This window comes from Dermacentor variabilis, chromosome 8 (genome assembly GCF_050947875.1).
Source record: "Dermacentor variabilis isolate Ectoservices chromosome 8, ASM5094787v1, whole genome shotgun sequence".
NCBI lineage: Eukaryota > Metazoa > Arthropoda > Arachnida > Ixodida > Ixodidae > Dermacentor > Dermacentor variabilis.
Window position 1 is genome coordinate 17,878,811 of NC_134575.1, and position 20,474 is coordinate 17,899,284.

Genomic DNA, 20,474 nt, shown 5'->3' on the forward strand with positions numbered 1-20,474 from the left:
AAAGAAAGAAACGAAAGGCTTGTGCTGTATTGAGAGAGGGAAGAAACAGCACACAGACAATGATGAATAACAAAAAATCATCACAGTGTCGCCATAAGGGCGAAGCATTGAATGCGATAGCAACACGTTAGAATATTACACGAAGTTTAAGACTCGTAGCTGTAGCGGCAGTATGAATTGAAGTAAAGGTAAGCTAAGTAAAAACGAGCTGTTGTGCAAGAGGTCCTCAGTTTGGATCCTGCCAACAGACAACTTCATTTATGTTTATTAATTAAAGCTCACGCCTTTCTTAGCCACCTCCACCACTTTTCCCATATCGGGTATGTTTCAAACCTCTTTACTGGGCCGATTTCAATGGTAGTGCCCAGCCGCGCCAATAAAATTACATCATTTTCAGGTTTGAGCTCTGCTTTTGTTTCACGCTTTTAGTATTTAAGTCTGAGAAGATTTCAGATAAATGGAATGCGCTGTCCGTGTTTTGGTTCGTGACATTTGTTTGTGAGCAGCCGTTCTCAAAATTCTGCAGAATAATCCTGTCAAAAATGTAACACCTGGTACGAGCAACTTAAGCAATGGCAATACAATTGCATATAGCACATGTCATATAGTATGGCTCGGCATATGAGAGACATATACCCAAATATATACGAAACCTCGTGACAATGCCGACGGCAAAACTTTGCTTAGAGTGTCCATATAATTGCTATCGCAATAAAGCGCAGATAAACACTACTGTTTTTTCTCAGCCTAGTCATTTCTACACTGTAAACCACAATAAATGCATATTACACAGTATTCCGTCATGCACGTGTGCGCATATGTATTTCACAGCGAATAAGTGTAAGTTGCCAAAATTCCCGTCTTCCCCTTCATGGCATTTCAATCAGGTAAATACAGCTACAAGCAACCTCTGGCAAAATTAAGTTTACCGTAAACCCCTTTCCCATTGACTGTTTCGAGCACGCACTACTAAAATTGTGGACGTATCAGAGCATGGACTGTGACAAGCATGCACTGTTCCAAACGTGTACTGCTCCAAGTCTGCATGAGCACCTGCTCAGAATCACTGGCAAGTGTACAGTACCAACCTTTTACGCTCGCTTGTAACAGTCCACATGTATATGCTTCAACATCATCTACCCGAGTGTGGCCAGTTGAAAAGCCTATACAGACAGGTTAGAACGCCCTATCACTGGTCAGAACATATTGCTGGGCTTGTTGATCTGTCATGGCTTGCAAACGACACCACAGAGCAGAAAGGCCAAAGAGGGAGACATCAAGATGATCACAAGGCATCATGCGATTGTACTGATGTCTCCCCATTTTTCATTTGTGTTTATCCACGTTGTCTCCATCCCTATGAAGGGGTTTTACTGCATTTCTATGCAGAACTAGACTTGGGTCAAGACCGCACCTTCTGTTCCTGTGCGGCAGATCTTTGATTGCAGGATAAAGTGGTAGGCCTGCCAGGGATGCCACAGGCCGTGGAGGCTCAGGTTGTAGAAGGCCGCCCCCTCCGTCAACGGCACCGTCAGAAGCACTTTGGAGGAACCCCACCACGGGGGTAGCCTGACATCTCGCCACCGCTTGGACGACTGCAGACGCTCGCCCACCACGGTCATCTGTGGACACGGCTCTGACTCGTTAGACGTTGTGCCACGCTCTACAGCATTGTTAGGTTTCAGCATTCAGTTTAAGGACCGGCGAACAGTAGATTTCAGGTTTGATTCAAATTCAAGGTTGGTAATAATTCCGGTCTAATAATTTAGAATCGAGTGGTTTGAACAGCAGTACTCTTGTGTACCACATGATTTGGTGAAGCAATTACTGTAGTTAGGCTGGTTTTTTTCGGTTCAAAGCAAATAGTTGTGGTTCTTGTGTAAAACCTTGACACAAGAGCCAGGAGTTAAATAAAGAAGCAGAGGGGCATGGGGGGGGGGGTGCTTTGGTTGCAAAGATTGAAGCGATTTCAATTCATGGAACAGTTTATTTTTAGTATTGTTTTTCAAATATTTTAATGCAATAACTCAAGTTAAACATATTTACAATGGCAGCAGTATGGGCACCAGTAGAGAACATTTATTTACACACTTTTGCTCAGTGTTGTGTTTCAGTATACAGCAAAATCTCGCTTATATGTTTTGGAAAAAGCAAGTGAGAAAAACATACTAACCAGAAAAACGTAGGATCCAAAGCAACTAAAAGATTTGATAGACTCAACTGTAGTTGACATGCATAATGCAGAGCGTTGCATGAATCATTGCAGCACGAGGTACAAGACAGCAACGCTGTTGAGCTGGAGGGGCTCTGGCTGCCCAAGGCGCATTTTGTTATTCTCCTATTGCTTAGTTTTTTAAGACCGTGACGGGAAACCGAAACAAAATCTAACTGATGGGCGACGTCAGATGCCGTCAAAACAAAATGTGACACTCGTATCACGCCACCTGGCAGCAGAAAATGATGGCACATTTGGGTTACCGCCTACTAAAAGTTTACAGTAGAGCACTGCACGGGCCTGATTTTTTGGCTCGGGCGCGCTTTTTGAAGCCCGAGCCTGGCCCAGGACCATGATATCAAGCCGTGATACCGTGATACCAATGAGAAAGTCACAGAGCAACATGAAAAACTCCCGATACAGCTTTTTGTTGCTCAATACGTGCTACATATAAGTTTTTCCGAGCGTGAAGCAAGCTCGCGAATACATGCGAAATTGCCATGCGATTGGCCGCTCGAGGCACTTTGCATGTATTCGCGAGCTTATTTCACGTTCAAACGAACATCTTTATGTTGCACGTATTGAGCAACAGAAAGCTGTATCGGGAGTTCCCCATGGTGCTTTACAATTCTCATTGACACTTTTCACATCACATCACATCACATCACTTTATTTTCCTTAAAGACCCCTTTTGGGGTGTTACATAAGGGGTGGGGTTTACAAGATGCAGGCGTTCACAGAGCATGGAAGATGCTAATTATAATAATTGCGAAGGTTATTAATTAATTAAGACTAAATTATTAAGACTAAATATCCAATTTAGTTCACGAGACACTTTCATGGTGTCCTGGCTCTCCAGGAACGATTTCAATTTGAAGCACCCAACTGCTCGGCGTTCCTACACACACAACAGCCCTGCGGCACAATACCCAGTGTTCGAAGCATGGCAACCATGACACCATTTTTTGGCTTCTAAAATTTCACCCAGAACCCGTGGCACGTGAAAGCACAGCCACCGAGATAGGTTCCAATGACTCTGAGGCAAGCATTGTTGAATGGTGCAAAGCGAATGCCACCTATTGTGAGAGCCCCCCCCCCCCCCCCCTGAACTGAAGGGCTCTGGAGAAAGGACGGGCGCAGAAAAGAGGCTTGGATTGGCTTGCCTTGGACGTAGTGGGTCGCACGTGCACCACCAAGGCCTGCAAGCCCCGCGCCCGCAACTCGGCGCCAGATGCGTGGAAGCCCCGCCGTTCAATGCCGTAAGATCCTTCGTAAGGTAGCGTCGCGCCTTCCCGGGAGAGGCTCACACCCATCGTGCTGGAGGGGCAAAAAGAACAAAATCTGATGACACTACTCGTGATCCAAATCTCATCCGAGTTAAACTCTCAGATGAGGTAGTGGCAGCAGTTGTTGCACATCATTGATTGATTGATTGATTGATTGATTGATTGATTGATTGATTGATTGATTGATTGACTTTGTTACTTTAAGCTCCCCTCTAAGGGGTATTACATAAATGGTGGATGCACAGGAATAATTAGCAATGTTAACCAAACATTTAATGCATATAACATCAACAATAACATAACATTAACATTAACCACACATACACCACAATATGCTTGGAAGGTAGGTGATATGGCAGTACTGTGGGAACATCGCTCCATTCTGAAGATCCACGTGATTTATTAAACACGGTGCTTTTTTTTTTGCGAACCTCACCAGGTTTCGTGAACATGGGTGCTGCAGCCTGGCTGTCCTCTAACTGAATAGGCCTACCAATCACAGCGAAAGATGTGTGCTGCATGCACCCCTGGGTTCCTCGCACCACCACTAGATGGTGCTCGCCTCTGCGTCTCTGCGGCAACACCGGCCGTGGGGTGGAATTAAAAGAACCAGAAAGCTTGCCTTCACGCATCTGCAGCGGCATTGCATTAGTCTCTCCACAATGCCTGAATAAAGCCTTCTGTGTCACTTTGTGCCGACATTCGATAAACAAACTCGTGTTCCATCTCTTCATGCACTCACACAGAGCTTCACTGTATATAGATTCCAACTCGTCTGACTTTATTTATTTATTTATCTGTTGGCTACCAACTCATGAATGAATGACCAATGAACCGACCGACCGACCGACCGACCGACCGACCGACTGACTCTTACCAGAGAAGCTTGCCCGTAGTGGCCTCTTTGCGCACAGCTGTGCAGCCATAGAGCCACTCCTTGTTGCCCTGCGAGGGAACAGGAGGAGGCATGCAGTGGTCAGCAGAAACAAAAAAGCCACAGTGCGGCCACGCGCGTGCCTTACGAGACCCGACGCCCGCAGCACCACCTGGTCGGACTCCCTGACCGGCATCACCAGCCACCGGGACACCAAAACCTGCAGCACGGTTTACACACACAGGGGAGGGTGGGGGGGGGGAGGAATTTGAGTGCACCTCTCAAACAGATAATCAATCACTCAAGGCTCATTGATATGGTTTATCTTAGCCTTCCCTCCATTCAACATTCAAAAGTACCAGGTGACAACTAAACAATCAATTTAAATCGAAAATCACACAATTTAATTAAATATTTTACAGTGTAATCAGGGGACACCTGTGGTTTTTTTTTTAGGTGACAACAAAAAGAAAACTAAGTAGATTCATACCAGTAAATTACACTTCTACAATACCACAGTCACCATGAAAGGAGGCTTGTTAAGCCAGAAAAGATGCAAGAACGAGACACATGACGATGTCACCTTGAAGTTTCCACACCAGCTCCCCTTGATATCATGGGAAATTTTACTGACACCTGCTCAGGACCTAGTTAATTTCTTGCTGGTAAATATGGCCTACATAGTACTCTAAAAGAGCCAAAGACTGAGCCTAGCAAGTTTCAAGACGGTTTACTAGACAGCAACGGCCCAAATGCAAGAAAACACTTTGAGAATTACATGACATCCCATTAACTGAGATTTCAATGCAAAGTTCAAGAAAATGGGACTCTGACCTTCATTGTTACTTCTAATAACCAACCATTTACCACTAAATTTATGGATGTAAAGTTTTGACAGAATATTTTCACAGCCTTAACCGATTCAGTGTTTCTTTCTAGTGTCCCCTAATATGTGCCCAAAGCATGGCACATGAGCATTTTTGCATTTTGCCATCGTAACGCAGTCGCCGTCACCACGGGCTAAACTTGCAACGTTGCACTCGGCAGCAGAATCCGTAGTAGCCATGAAGCCTCCGTGGCAGATTTCATTATCATCATCAACCTATCTATGTCTACTGCAGCATAAAGCCTCTCCCAGCAATCTCTGATTTGCCTCTGTCCAGCACCAGCTGAGCCCATCTTATGCCTGCAAGTTTCCTGATGTCATCACACCACCAAATTTTTTGCCATCCTCGACTATGTCTCCCTTCCTCTGGCACCCATTCTGTATATATAGACCCTCATTTATCTTGCCTGTGCATTAAGTGGCTTGCCCAACTTCATTTCTTCCCCTTAATAACAACTAGCACACTGCCTACCATGAAAGTTCCTGCAATAATCACTAGAAGGAACCCTGGTGTTGCGATCGCTCAGCCACCACAAGAATGAGTACTACTACATGGATTTGTCCAATCTTTATGCTTGTGGCTTGAAACTCTCTTGTGGCTTTGTTTATTATGCTTTCTCTGCCTTCATTGGCCTAAATTTTAGAGCAATCTATATCGATACAAATGCAGAAGATCCTATGAACTCGCATAATTGCTACTAACATTCCAAGCATCTCAACGTGCTCACTTGCCCAGGTGAAATTTATAAAGGTGTTCTGTGCCATTTGTTGATGCATGCGTCCATGGCGTATCAGTTTCAATACCAGGCTTCCGTCCTAGGTGTCCCGTGTTCGAACCCTGCCATCGAACAAGTATAACGGTGTTTGTTTAATTATTCATAACACAGTAGTAAACTTAAAACGATGAGTTTACACACTCACGAAGCCATTTGAAGCCACAAGGAGGAAGTTCAGGCAAATACATGAACTACTCCATGCCAAATCCATGAACACTCGTCGCCACACCATCATTCCTATGCTGGCTGAACCAACCTGCTTGCAGGTCCTATAGAGACTAATGCCACAGTTCCCACAAGTAATTATTGTATGAAACGCTATGCCACCTACCTCCAATGCTCCCTAATCCACACCGCTGTATTTCTGTCAGTGCACACACAGTTCCCACTAGTAATTATTGTATGAAACTCTATGCCACCTACCCCCTAATGCTTCCTAATCCCCACCACTGTATTTCTGTCAATGCACACACAGTTCCCACTAGTAATTATTGTATGAAACTCTACACCACCTACCTCCTAATGCTCCCTAATCCATACCACTGTATTTCTGTCAGTGCACAAACAGTTCCCACTAGTAATTATTGTATGAAACTCCACACCACCTACCCCCTAATGCTCTTTAATCCACACCGCTGTATTTCTGTCAGTGTACACACAGTTCCCACTAGTAATTATTGTATGAAACTCTACGCCACCTACCCCCTAATGCTCCCTAATCCACACCGCTGTATTTCTGTCAGTGCACACACAGTTCCCACTAGTAATTATTGTATGAAACTCTATGCCACCTACCCCCTAATGCTACCTAATCCACACCACTGTATTTCTGTCAGTGCACACACAGTTCCCACTAGTAATTATTGTATGAAACTCTACGCCACCTACCCCCTAATGCTCCCTAATCCACACCACTGTATTTCTGTCAGTGCACACACAGTTCCCACTAGTAATTATTGTATGAAACTCTATGCCACCTACCCCCTAATGCTCCCTAATCCACACCACTGTATTTCTGTCAGTGCACACACAGTTCCCACTAGTAATTATTGTATGAAACTCTATGCTACCTACCCCCTAATGCTCCCTAATCCACACCACTGTATTTCTGTCAGTGCACACACAGTTCCCACTAATAATTATTGTATGAAACTCTATGCCACCTACCCCCTAATGCTGCCTAATCCACACTGCTATATTTGTCAGTGCACACACAGTTCCCACTAGTAATTATTGTATGAAACTCTATGCTACCTACCCCCTAATGCTCCCTAATCCACACCACTGTATTTCTGTCAGTGCACACACAGTTCCCACTAGTAATTATTGTATGAAACTCTATGCCACCTACCCCCTAATGCTCCCTAATCCACACCACTGTATTTCTGTCAGTGCACACACAGTTACCACTAGTAATTATTGTATGAAACTCTATGCTACCTACCCCCTAATGCTCCCTAATCCACACCACTGTATTTCTGTCAGTGCACACACAGTTCCCACTAGTAATTATTGTATGAAACTCTACGCCGCCTACCCCCTAATGCTGCCTAATCCACACTGCTATATTTGTCAGTGCACACACAGTTCCCACTAGTAATTATTGTATGAAACTCTATGCCACCTACCCCCTAATGCTCCCTAATCCACACCACTGTATTTCTGTCAGTGCACACACAGTTCCCACTAGTAATTATTGTATGAAACTCTATGCTACCTACCGCCTAATGCTCCCTAATCCACACCACTGTATTTCTGTCAGTGCACACACAGTTCCCACTAGTAATTATTGTATGAAACTCTATGCCACCTACCCCCTAATGCTGCCTAATCCACACTGCTATATTTGTCAGTGCACACACAGTTACCACTAGTAATTATTGTATGAAACTATGCCACCTACCCCCTAATGCTCCCTAATCCACACCACTGTATTTCTGTCAGTGCACACCCATTCTTATTACTGCCCCAAAATTTCGCTTTACATCATGTCACAAAAATGCCAATGACATCAGTTCCAGCATTTCAAGACCAGCCTTAATAACAAATTAAAATGTATTTTATAAGCTTTACTTGCCTTTTATACATGCCAGATGACAACATTTTACATGTAGGAAGCGTGTACCACCCAACACTTTTTTTTAGATAAATCGTGTGTGAAATTCAAGGGTTGGCTTAGAGTCAAATATCTTGCTTAGCCGCAATCTCCATGCACTTAACGTCACCTCTTGGCCATATTATGGCGGGAACGACGAAATGAACTTTTCTACTGCACTGCAAAGTGGTTGGCTTTCCCCATACTGCAAAAAGATCCAACACCTTGAGGTGGAAAAAGATGTTGCTGATTTTATCAGGACAGAGACCTTACAGGCAAAGGTGATGGAAGTTGCACATGTTCAGGCATTGCTCGGAAAAAGTTCTGGTACCTGTGTACTTCTATGTGTCGAAAAGTCGTAATAAAATGCATGTTCTTTACTTAGTCAAATGGTTTTTTTTTTTTTGGCTTACACTGGGAGGAAAACCTTATTTTCTGACTTTCCCGATTTCAATGATCGGCCTAGAATTGGGGCCAGCCTAGGTAAGAGTAAATAAGGTAAAATAGTTCCTACAACTTCCAAAATATCAATCAGTACTCCTTTAAAGAACCAAACATGGTCAGAATCAATCTGTAGCCCCCAACCCCAATTACGGCATTTCTCACAGTCAGTGAGTTGCCTCGAGAAGTTAAGACCTTTAATTTATGCTTTTACATTTGATCCAGAATTGCCAATCGCACCTTCTGCTTGTGAACACGCCAGGAAGACTCAATGTGGTCCGACCACTCGCCACTTGAGCCAAAATAAATGGGCTGGCCATTGGCTTCCTCCGCTGGAAGCTGCTTCCCGTAGGGCCGCCGGACAAAGTGAAAGTCGACCACTGCCTTGATGCGCCCTGGATCATTTGTCAGCCTGACCTGTTCATATGGCCAGAAACGAAATAGAAAAGAAAAATAGAAAAGCACAGAAAAGGTTAACTTCTGGACAAACCTAACTTGTAACATTTGTGTTTTGTCATTTGTCATAATTTGTCAGCCTGACCTGTTCGTATGGCCAGAAACGGAAAAAAAAAAAGAAAAGCGCAGAAAAGGTTAACTTCTGGACAAACCTAACCTGTAACAGTATTGTCATGTTTCTCGGCAAAGAGTAGGGCTGCCAAAGCGTTAATTAAAGACTGAACTGTTTGTTGGGCAAACTTGTTCCCAGCAATACAAAAAACACTCAAAGTAAAACAGCAGCAGCGGCCACAGTCGTCAATCATCGAAAAACTGTTCCACGGGTCAAGTGCGTTGGCTATTTATTTGCAACTCATTGTGCACTCCCATGTAATCGCTAATGCTCACGTACATTCTAGAAAGTAATCCACTATTCAAGTATCGCATGCTACAAGAATAGACAAGACGTTTAGGTGAGATTCTCTTGCGACAGAATTGGCAACAACATTCAGGAAAGTTCCAATACATGTAGGCGTGTCTTGCCCCAAAGGATGACTTTAACACTAGTTTGCTTAAAAACACTTACAGGAAAAATAGTTAAGAAAATATGCATGTCAGTATTAAAAATATTAGTTACATATTTATTTACTGTAAAGCTTGAGAATGCCCACCTGAAATTCAGGAACATCGACAATAAGATATAGAGCTAGTAACCGTTCAGGTTTAAGATGAACAAAAATATTGTAATCCAACTTTCTTCATTTTGTTGAAGTGGAAAGTAGTTATAAGCTGGAGCGTGTCCAACTAGTGCTAACATGAGTCCTTTCATTTAGTCCTCCATCAAGTTGACTAGTTTAAGGGACTAGTGCTGGAGGGACCAGTTGACTAGATGGAGGGGCTAGCTCAACGGCCATTGGAGGAAACAGCACTAGTGGGACCAGCTAAGGGACTAGTTAAAGGGATCAGCTGAAGCACTACCAGGGATCTGTGGCAGGATAAGTTGGAAAGACCGAATATTTACTAGTGCCACTATCGGTCCGTACGAAAAATCCTCCAGCAAGTTGACTAGTTGGATTAGTTCAAGCAACCTGTGAAAGGATTAGTACTGCTGGGACCAGGTGAAGAGACTCACACTGGCACAATTAGTTAAAGGACTATTTCTACATTCCGATATTAGATAACTGCGAAATTGGGCAAATGTGGGCCTGTGAAGGGTGTAAAATTTACAGCAAACAGGAAACTTCGTGGTTAGATATTTATGCAGAGCTGGCTGGTTTTGTGTAATACACTTGTGCAATGTGTACTTTTTCAGAAAGTACACAAAAATTTTTTTTTGGCTACCATGCATATAAGAACTTTCCACATCCTAACAAAGCTGCTCCTAGTTAACTATATGCTCGGCTGACTTCTTCTTTGCTGCGCTCACTTTGCTCTAAAACGAAGTTTTAGCTCAAACTAAAGCTTTCTCAGATGCTATTCAAAAGCACGAAAGAATTGCCTGAAACAAGGTTGTTGCACAAGCTTTAAAGTTAACTTACTTGCCGATTATCTAAAAATCCACTGTTAATTTCAAGCAATTTTCAGAAACTTCATCTTATGAAGCCATGTGAATTTGTCCACTTGCCTGGCGATTTTCACGGGTGATGAGATCAAACAGCACTCTTGCCGACGTCACCACCAGCTGCTGACACCTATGTGAAATAAAAAGAAAGGTGAGCGAGTTTTTAAAGATTAAAGTTTAACATTGACAGAATTCAAATCGCATAATAATCCTTCTCTTCCTATTCCATACATCACCGTCTGTCACGTGTTGGGTGACCAGTTTTGGTGCCACATAGCAGGCGCAGTTGCAAGGTGGCCAATGATGTAAGGCAAAAATAATTACCATACGTATGTAACCATCACAAAATATTGCCCATGGAGAGTTCTGGTTTTGGCGTCCTTGCACAAGTTTCCTCTTCGACGCAGTACACTGCTATATCGAAGCTATCACATTATTCGAGGAATGTCATGGTTACAAATGAATACCAGATATTACTCTAAGTAATGTGACAAAGTGCACTGCTTAATTCTAAGTGAGTGTTGTAAAAAGAGAACTGGCCAGCACTTTCTTGGACACATCACGGATGCTCCACTTTCACTTGTATAAGTCGCCCCTGCACACGACTTGCACCTCCAATGCATTCCTCAGCAAGGCAAAAAATAATAAAACTTCACACGTGTTCTGTGTCCTTCTTAAGCATTGTGACGCTCTAACAAAAAGTTGCCATCACCCTGAAATTCAAATTAAGTGTGTGAATTTAGGTGAGCTAGTAATTCATATTAAACTTGCAGAAGTGCACCATAGATGAGACAGAAGTGAAAGCAGCATGTACGAGAAACATGGTTTTACAGCGCTACTACCAGCTGCGAAAACAATACTGTGGTCTTACACATGCCGAAACACCAATGTGATTATAAGGAGTGTTGCTGTGGGGAGGACTTCGGTATAATTTTGACCACCCGGGGTTCCCTTAACGCTCATCCAATGCAACTTACAGAGTATTTTTGCATTCCCCTCCCACCAGAACGCAGCTGCCGCAGCCAGGATTGAATCCGTGACCTCATGCTCGGCAGCACAACACCATAGCCACTAAGCTATCGCAATGGGTCTACTAACAGTTGCTAGTAGCAGTGTTTCATAAACATCTCCCCTGAGCTTCTGTGGCCATTCCCAAAAAGAATTACTACTCTGGCACCAGTGTCTACGTGAACTGTAAGTATGGTGGTTCAACCAGCGTGGGCACAATGGGTAGTGCATCGCACTTGCCTGGATTTCATCTTGCTGGCTTCAAACAGCTTAGAGTCTTTGCAAAGTGATGGCCTTCAACGAAGCACGGATTATAAATGGAATGATTCACAATGATTAGGCATGCACGCAGAGGCTTACTGCCTTGCTGTGTTTAGAAAACAATGAGTGCATGGAAATTCAGAAAAATAAAGTGTGTTAAAGAATGCCAGGAGAAGGCTCGAGGCCACAAATTATCAAGATTGGACAAATTCATGTACGTAGTACATATTAACAATCATTTCCGATATGGCTGACCAATCGCAGCGCAAGATTTTCCTTCACTAATTTTTGTAGGAAACTCTGTGGCTGTTGTCCTGTCTAGAGCAATCTGCTGTTGCAAGTTTAAAAAGTCAAATAAGGTGGACAGATTACAGCACATTAGATTGCCATGTAATTTAATGTTTGCAACGGCTTGGCATGTAAGTGAAGCAAATGCAGCGTTATAGCTGCACAAAGGCACTACAATTCATTCAATAATAAGCTGGAAGCACAATGTTTCCTTTACCAAACGATGGTCAAGTGGTCTGCAGAGGCCCAGACGCCTGGCACTGCCGTGCTCTGCAAGGCAAGAAAGTTAAAGCATGAAACTGGACAGAACACTGCCCAGGAACGGCATGTCAAACTAAGGAAACAAATTTTGGAAGATGCAATCACTGATTAACCATCCAAAACGTCATTTCAGTCGTAAGATTTCTAAACATCACTCCCATTAAGCAAACAAATGCTAGATAAAACCCCGAAATACAATATGTTACCATTGTACAAGGATTATTTGTCCGTCCGTCCATCCGTTTATTTATTTATTTATTTATTTATTTATTTATTACATACTGCAGACCAATCTCGTCCAAGGAGGATGGGCAATACACTCTACAAGATATCTCTATTACACAAAATGAGAACAACAAGAAAAGAAACATGATAGCACCTGAGGAAAGAACACAAGAAGACACAATAATAGGAAAGAAACTTAGGCTGATCAAAAGCCATTTTACCGTTAAGAAGTAAGTCTTAAACATTCAGACAACATTTTTTTCTTCTCGATTCAAGTAGTTCAGTGTTGTTAGCTTTCATGAGCTCAGAAGGAGAATCAGTGTACTTAAATTTAGAATAGATAACCCTGACAGCTTTTCCCTGAATCCTTTCTAACATTTTAATGTTAGGTTTAGTGTAATGATCCCAAACAATAAAGCAATATTCAAGCTTAGGTTGCACAAATGTGAAATAGCTAAGAAGTTTGACCTTAGGAGTCTGACCTTACTTTGACCTTATGTATTCTCACGAAGCATATTTACTGAACTTTCAACACAATAGTGTTCAACAGAAACTGAAGATTCAATTTAGTAAAGCAATGAAGGGAGCTAGTTGGTGAACGTTCATGGTTATATTGTGCTTAGTTTTACACTGACAATTTTAAGTGAAGGACAGGACGTGGACGTACGTAGCGCAACGTACGTCCACATCCTGTCCTTCACTTAAAATTGTCAGTGTAAAACTAAGCACAATATAACCACGAAGATTCAAGAGGAAAAAAGTGGTCCAAATGAACGCTTCACAAAGCTCTAAAAACTGCAAAACTGCAATGATGGTGGTGCTGAACCAAAAGTAGCTTTGGCCACCATTCTGGTTCAAATACAGGGCTGCTATAATGTAGTGATTTTTTTTTCCCTTGGTTCTGTGACTTTCTTATCATCCGCTGCTTACGACTGGCCAATCATGCCAATAATGCAAGCAGAAAGCAGCTCAGACACGATCAGACAATCAAAGTCATAACATACCCAGGCGGAGTGCAGCTTGAAGGAAATGAAATGGATTAGAATCTTTACCCTTGTGGTAAAGACGATGCACGCTGGTGATGATGATTGGCCAGCACGCGTCACCTTCAAAACATTTGCACCCTTAGGGGCTTACCTTGTCCCACAACAATAACCATCATCCGCCTCGCTTGCGTTTACTTTCTCGAAAACTCTGTGCTCGCTACTTTCCTCTTGAGAATGCTATGTCATGCTGATAATGCGCATGCGGTTTGTGACCTGGAAGTACCGGGCACACAGTGCTAAAGAAAGTAAATACAAGCAAGATAGGTGACGACTACTGTTATGGGACAAGATAAGCCCCAAAGGGCGCAAACTTTTTTTAAGAGCTTACCCTATCCCCGCCTTGCTTTCATTATGCAATGGAAAGATCACCTTTATGTAAGCACCAACGAAAATGCAATGCAATGTGTGACGCACTATGAATGCATGTGACGCACTATGAAAAAGATGGAACAGCGCAGACGATCACAATCGTGACTTCGTACCGTGGTGCTGATGTGATGCACGTGCGGCTCCAACCGGGTGAGCTCGGTGCGGACAAGCGTGTCCCTTCGTCCACCAGCCACCGAGACCATTATGACAGGTAGCCGCGGCGGTGACCACGCTTCTCTTATCCGCTCGTACACAGCGTTCAGGTGAGAGTCCAAGATGGCTGCATGATGCAGGCAACCAGAGAGAAACTGCTTAAAGGGGTACTGGCATAATATCCTTGACTTTTCTCTTAACGCAGTGGTATGCTTAGGGCACTTCACACACTTTCAGGGGGCCACCCACCGGCACGGCATGGCATGGGTCACCGAAGATGCGGGCCTAGGTAGGCACAGCTCTTCAAAGAAACTCTGACACCAACTTGGAGCACTGGATATGTCTCGGTCTATGCTAGCCTTCAACGAAACGCTTTGATGCCAACTTGGATCACTACGTATGTGCCAGTAGGTGTAAGCTACTCTTCGATAAACATTCCAAGGGTTCCTTACGGTCATCAACCCGACACTTTAGCAGGCTGCACTACAAAAGCGTTGGGTATGTGCCGCTTTTCCATAAACGCCTGCCATGCCAATGCTTTAGTGAGCCACAGCATGAATGCACCAGGTATGCGCCGCTCTTTAATGAACATCTCGCCAACTGGAGTCACTGAGTAAGTGCCATTGAATGCGCAGAAAGTGGAGAGACTATTCTCGGCATTAGCAGGCACAGGGGCACCACGCTTCTCGTCTCGAAAGCCATGCCCAGATTTCTCCGCAGCGCCACTAGATGGTGCCACGTGTCCAGAAAGAAGCGTGGGAGAGCTCGGTTGCCGCATGTCGCGTTTCTCAGCGCTCACCATGCATTTCGGAGGCCGCTTGCAGGCTTCATGGCAGCAGCACCAGATGGCACCGAATGTTCTTCGGAAAGTGTGAAAGAGGAATCCCACTTAAGTACATGCCTCATACATAACTCATTTAGACGGTAGCAATACGTTGTGCCACTATATTTATTCAATGCTAAAAGCAGTACCATCAACAGCCATCATGAGACAGGTCCTGCCAAATTTTTCTGCTTTAAATGAAGGCCCTATATATGTTGCTAAACCTCACTGTAAGGGACAAGGTATAAGCATAGCAGACAAGCTAGCTAGCAGGCTGCAGCGAATGTCAAAACATCGCAATGTTCTGTTCAGATGTGACCACCTTCTGTATAATGACGTCACAACACAGTAGAAACAAAATAGAAATTGGCTGTAGAAAAGCTGCTATATTAAATTATTCAGCTCGCTCTGAGGTTCACTAGTATCTTTTTCTTGGGTTTAAAGGTCCCGGACTATCATTCAATGCAAAAAGATGAGTACAAGATAACACGTCACCATGCCCTTAATAAATCCAGGAAAGGTTAGCCCAGCAGCAGCCTGGCACGCTACTCTAGACGGGGATGTCAAGAAATGGGATGACACACAGCGCACATCACAGACACACAGCATACACGAAACACACCGCAACACGCGACATACAAACTAATTTAAGTACCTTGTTGTGACCAGTGCCTCTCAGGAAGGTTTAAAAGTGCCTCCAATGTGCAGCATGCAAAGGCAGCGTTAGTCCATGTATGTGTTGTAGCTCAAAGCATAGAGTGATGTATATTAAGAGTGAACATTTAGGTGGCTGATTCTAATGCCAATAGGCAGCAAGGGCAGATTAGGTCAGCAGGCCATGGGAGCTCTTCAGTGACACCAGCTTCAAAACACTCCACTTGGGTCCAATGTATTGGAATCTAGGCTCATTGATCAACAAAAGGTGAGGGGATGTGTGTTGAGTGTCTAGTCACCAATGGACAACAAAACTAACTGTAAAGCACAATTTTCTCAAGCACTACAAGGAGAGAAAAGTAGGCATGTATCAATGAATGTGCTGTAAGCAAAACCAGACAAACAGCAATTCTACTCGTTTTATTTTTTTATTTTTAATTTCTTAAGGTCTATCACCCCGCCTCCCCAAGTGATTTTCATCCCTCGTAGCAGCTCAGCCCTTATATAAGTGAATTTAATTTTTTATTTTTTATTTTTTTATTTTTGGCGGGAATCACGTGCTTCCGGCCACTCGACCTGATCCACCCAATAAATCAAATCTAATCTAACCTATACAGCAATTCCAGTCAAGTTTCATGAACTCACCGGCACTGTGGTGAGGCGTGGCATAGCTCATGATTAAAGACACGCTGTCCGGCTCAAAGTCCTCCAGCGTGAACAGGGACCGTGCCACCACGCCACCCTGCAATGATGACAAGGGATTATGATGATCACGACAAAGATGACGTGGAGAAGGATTGCATCACTCGCAAATGAAGTACAGCTGAACCTCACCAAATTGCATCCAACATGAAAATGGAAAATGCCTTCGTTATATCCCATATTTCTTTTAAGCATATGCTCATTACATACTGATATTGGCAACAAACACTGTAGATTTACTTTGTTATATCCAATAACATGTTATATCTGTGTTTATTATGTTGAGGTTCAACAATGTAAATTCAGGTCTGGCAGGTTCTGAATTTCAGCAAGGCTCAAGAGAAATAGCCGGACAGGTGTCTGGAAGTTATAAAATGTATCAATAGATCACTGTTGTTGATGGCCAGTACACAAACACTTCTTTGCAATTTTAAATGACCCATCTACCTTCACTGGTTCGGCTAATCAGAACACACTGTTCGTGACTGTCAACAAAGGAATATAAATTTAAAAATGCATAATTTGGCTCATCAACAAAAATCTTTGAAAGTCATTCTTTGAATAACGGTGCTGAAAAGGCAGATATATTTAATTTTACATCATTATTTCAATAATGTGGTTTTATTGCTTTATCTCATTAACTTATAATTTCATGAAAGCTTTGCTTACTTAATTCTATAGCAAACTATGCAGAAGACCAGTTCCTGATGCTTTTTTATTGTGCTATGTACAAACCGAAAATATGAAAAGGTGGGCTAAGAAAACATGGACAAATGGATGGTGCGCAAATTTGCAACTCAGTAAGGTTGTTAATTTAGGCACCATCCATTTGTCTGCATTTTTTTTTACCCATCTTTTCATTTTGCTTTGTACATAGCACAGAAAGAAAGTATGAACATCCACCAACAAGCCCCTTTCATCGCACTTTTGAACATCAGTTGCTCAGATTTCACTAAACTGGGTATCAGTGGCATTTGCATGGTTCAAGAGATCCTTTAAAATCAAGCTTTTTAATTCTTCTTCAAAGTCTCACAAGTCTCATTCTAAGGTAGACAGAGCAATACGCTTGACCTTACTGAATTCCTTGATTCATGCAGAAGCTACTTTACGGAAGTAAATCATGTAGAAGCCATCAAACTTAATGGCCTGTCTACCCTAGACCAAGAGTTGTAAGACTTTGTACAAAAATTCAAAAGTTTGATAATGTTGGATTCTTTTAATTACTTGAAAGCCGCTGATATCCTGTTTAGCAAAATTGTAGGGGCAAATTTTTCGCAATGTCTCCCAGGGAATTACAGCAACTTGCATAAGGTTAGAACCAAATGAGACAAACAAAAATAAATCTCTTTATCGAAACAGTCGCATAAGATTACATACAGCTACAAGTTTTCAGCCACCCTAACACAAACAATATATATATATATACTTATTTTCGTTTCTCTTTTTCTAGGACCCAACTCTTCCATTAAGAAGCCAGATAGTTTCACATGTCACATGACATGAATGATAAAACAATGAAGAGGAACAATGCTCCACCCTGTCAGACTCGTCTTGTTCTCAAACCCTGCACATATTGAGTCCCTCTCAGGTCACTGGAGAGAGGACGCACCATGGAGTGACCGAGGACGACCAGGCTCGCATTGGGCGTGGACTTGTACAGGCGGCGAATGGTGCGGATGCACTCGTGCAGAAACCCTGCAGCACCACGATACAGGTGCACGTCAGTGAAGACATTCGAGCAACTAACCAGCTCCAACTGAAGGATTGCTACAAACACTCACTATTACATTTAGTTCTGTTTCTTTGTTGTGGCTTTATTGTGATAGCAAATTACACGGACACTCGAGGCGCGTTCGCACCGGCGGTGCTGTTGTGTACTGGTGCTGGTGTGCATCGGTGCCGTAGTAATGACGCATGAGTGGCCTGAGTGCGGAGGGTTAGAAGTTCTCCCCAGACACAACAGATGTGCAGTGTGTTGTGCTGCAAAAACAAAGTCACGAAGGACAAACCCAAGTGGACACATCATCAGACCCTCCTCAATTGGCTCTGCCAGAGTCTGGGCAGGACTCCAGCTTCCGTTGCTCGCTGGAGCACTGTGCGCAGAAACGCCAGCACTCCCGCAATGCAGCTCTGTGCACACAGTGGTCTACGAACACTGACTGTTTTCCTTTGGTCTCATCTCGTGCAAGGCCGCTGGCAGCGTTCATCAATCACACCAGCGTTCTGAGATGCCTGGCAGCTGCCAGGGCGCTGTTTATGCTGCATTGTACCAACATGTTGACCCCACGTGTTGGTATACACCGTCAGAGGAGATTGAGCGCAATGCTAAACCCTGCTCTCGCTGTCAACTTTATCATAAGATCTATCCATCAAACATGCAGGAGGCACAGATAAGCTGTGCCCCATTTTAATAAGAGCACCGGCACCAGCGGGAGTGCTGGCGTTTTTGCACACAATGCTCGGGCCAGCAACAAAAGCTGGAGTGCTGCCCAAACTCTGGCAGAGCCAATTGAGGAGGGTGTAATGATGTGTCCACTTGGCTTTGTCTTTTGTGACTTAGTTTTTGCAGCACAACACCCTGCACATTTGTTGTGTCTGTGGAGAACTTCTAACGCTCCGCACACAGGCCACTCATGCGTCATTACAACAACACAGATGTACACCAGCACCAGTACATTGTTGTTGTTGTTGAAGTGCTTCTCCCAGTTTGACTGACGTTGCTAGTTGGGCCAGTTGGGGTGGCATTGGTACAGATTATGTAGCATGTTACAGAAAGGGAAACAAGGAAGAAACATACAATACACACACAGCACTTTGTTCCAGTTTAGCCTACTATTGAACCAAACTGAATGGGTTTGAAAAACACTCTAGTCAAAGCCCAAGAATCCTAAGTCCCGGTTAACAATACTAAATAATGTTTTAATATTCAAGATGTTGACTGTTTGCTACAATAATAATTTACAGACTTCATCCTGAAAGGATGCTGTGAACAGGCATTAGTCAGAGCTAGAATGATCTGCACCACAACCGGAAATATCCATGAAGTTTATTCGTGCAATATTTTGTAATGGCAGCTGAAATTTTGGTTGCTATTATTATTATACGTTGGTTCTATAGAGTGGGTAGCAGCGTTGTGGGTACGTGTCTAAATATTAGAGCGGGTACAAAAAATGCGGCTCTGAAAATCAGTCAGTGACCGTTGCTGTATTTTTTCCAATCAGTTGTGCAATAAACTAGATGCAAATGGAAAATTATAGTCATTGGTGCCCATACAATAATCATAAACAGGCTCTTAATATGGAACATCTTACGATAAAATCTTAAAAGTTGGCAGCTATGTGAATTTCACCTGCAGTAACGTGGCGAGAGACAACCCAAAAGGTTTTCTGAGCAGCTTGCATTCGTATCTGCGGCGCAAACCTGAAGTTCAGTCCAGCTCTTGTCTCGCCTACTTCGTTTCTTTTTCTGTATGCGTGCCTTGAAGTTCGCAATGGAAATATAAATTCAAGCTCTAGCAACCAGTTAGCCTGCCTCACAGCCTTGAATTTCTGTACAGCCTGTAGTGGCCTGGCTATCAAAGACACGAAGCAACGTAACAAAGATTCCCCAAATGATGAGAAAGTTTTAGCAGTGTACCGTTGCCCATGAAAGTTTATGGGACACTGGATTTGCAAAAAAGCTGAATTCTTATGTAGTTCGGGCACATAGCCTCGAAATCAAATATTCAGCCTGTCACAGCCTTTGTGACCTGAATGACGATCCGTTAACCCTTTGCAGTCGTGATCGAGCACTTAGCCCTTTTGCAGTCATTCCCATCAAGAACTATTTCATGCATTTTGGACACTGCGCAAAAGGAGCATTCACGCAAACGAAGGTGTAGTAAATGATTTATTTCATAATTGTTTTCCCATTCCTGAGGCGCTATGGTCTACAGCCTCTAGCCAGCATCACATTATGGGTGGTCACAACAAAGACCGTTTCTTCTATGGTCCTCAACATCGCATTCTCCTTCAATGCTCTCATCCAGAGACATTTGCTGCTCATCTGAAGGCAGAATATATTCCTTCTTGGAACTTGAATCGTCTCTACGTTCACTAAACTCATGCAAGTCCTTT

At 43.3% G+C, this 20,474-nt stretch overlaps 1 protein-coding gene across 1 annotated transcript in view; it reads right to left on the minus strand.

The window, feature by feature from the left end:
* Positions 1-20,474, minus strand: part of PGAP1 (GPI inositol-deacylase) — a 41,647-nt gene that overhangs the window by 15,397 nt on the left and 5,776 nt on the right. The window contains exons 4-13 of the mRNA XM_075701296.1: positions 17,969-18,054; positions 16,303-16,399; positions 14,141-14,307; positions 12,344-12,396; positions 10,633-10,699; positions 8,814-8,990; positions 4,524-4,595; positions 4,379-4,446; positions 3,379-3,532; positions 1,415-1,622 (exon numbers count right to left, since the gene is read on the minus strand). Of these exons, the coding sequence (XP_075557411.1) occupies positions 1,415-1,622; positions 3,379-3,532; positions 4,379-4,446; positions 4,524-4,595; positions 8,814-8,990; positions 10,633-10,699; positions 12,344-12,396; positions 14,141-14,307; positions 16,303-16,399; positions 17,969-18,054 (1,149 nt within the window). The remainder of the gene's footprint in view (positions 1-1,414; positions 1,623-3,378; positions 3,533-4,378; positions 4,447-4,523; positions 4,596-8,813; positions 8,991-10,632; positions 10,700-12,343; positions 12,397-14,140; positions 14,308-16,302; positions 16,400-17,968; positions 18,055-20,474) is intronic.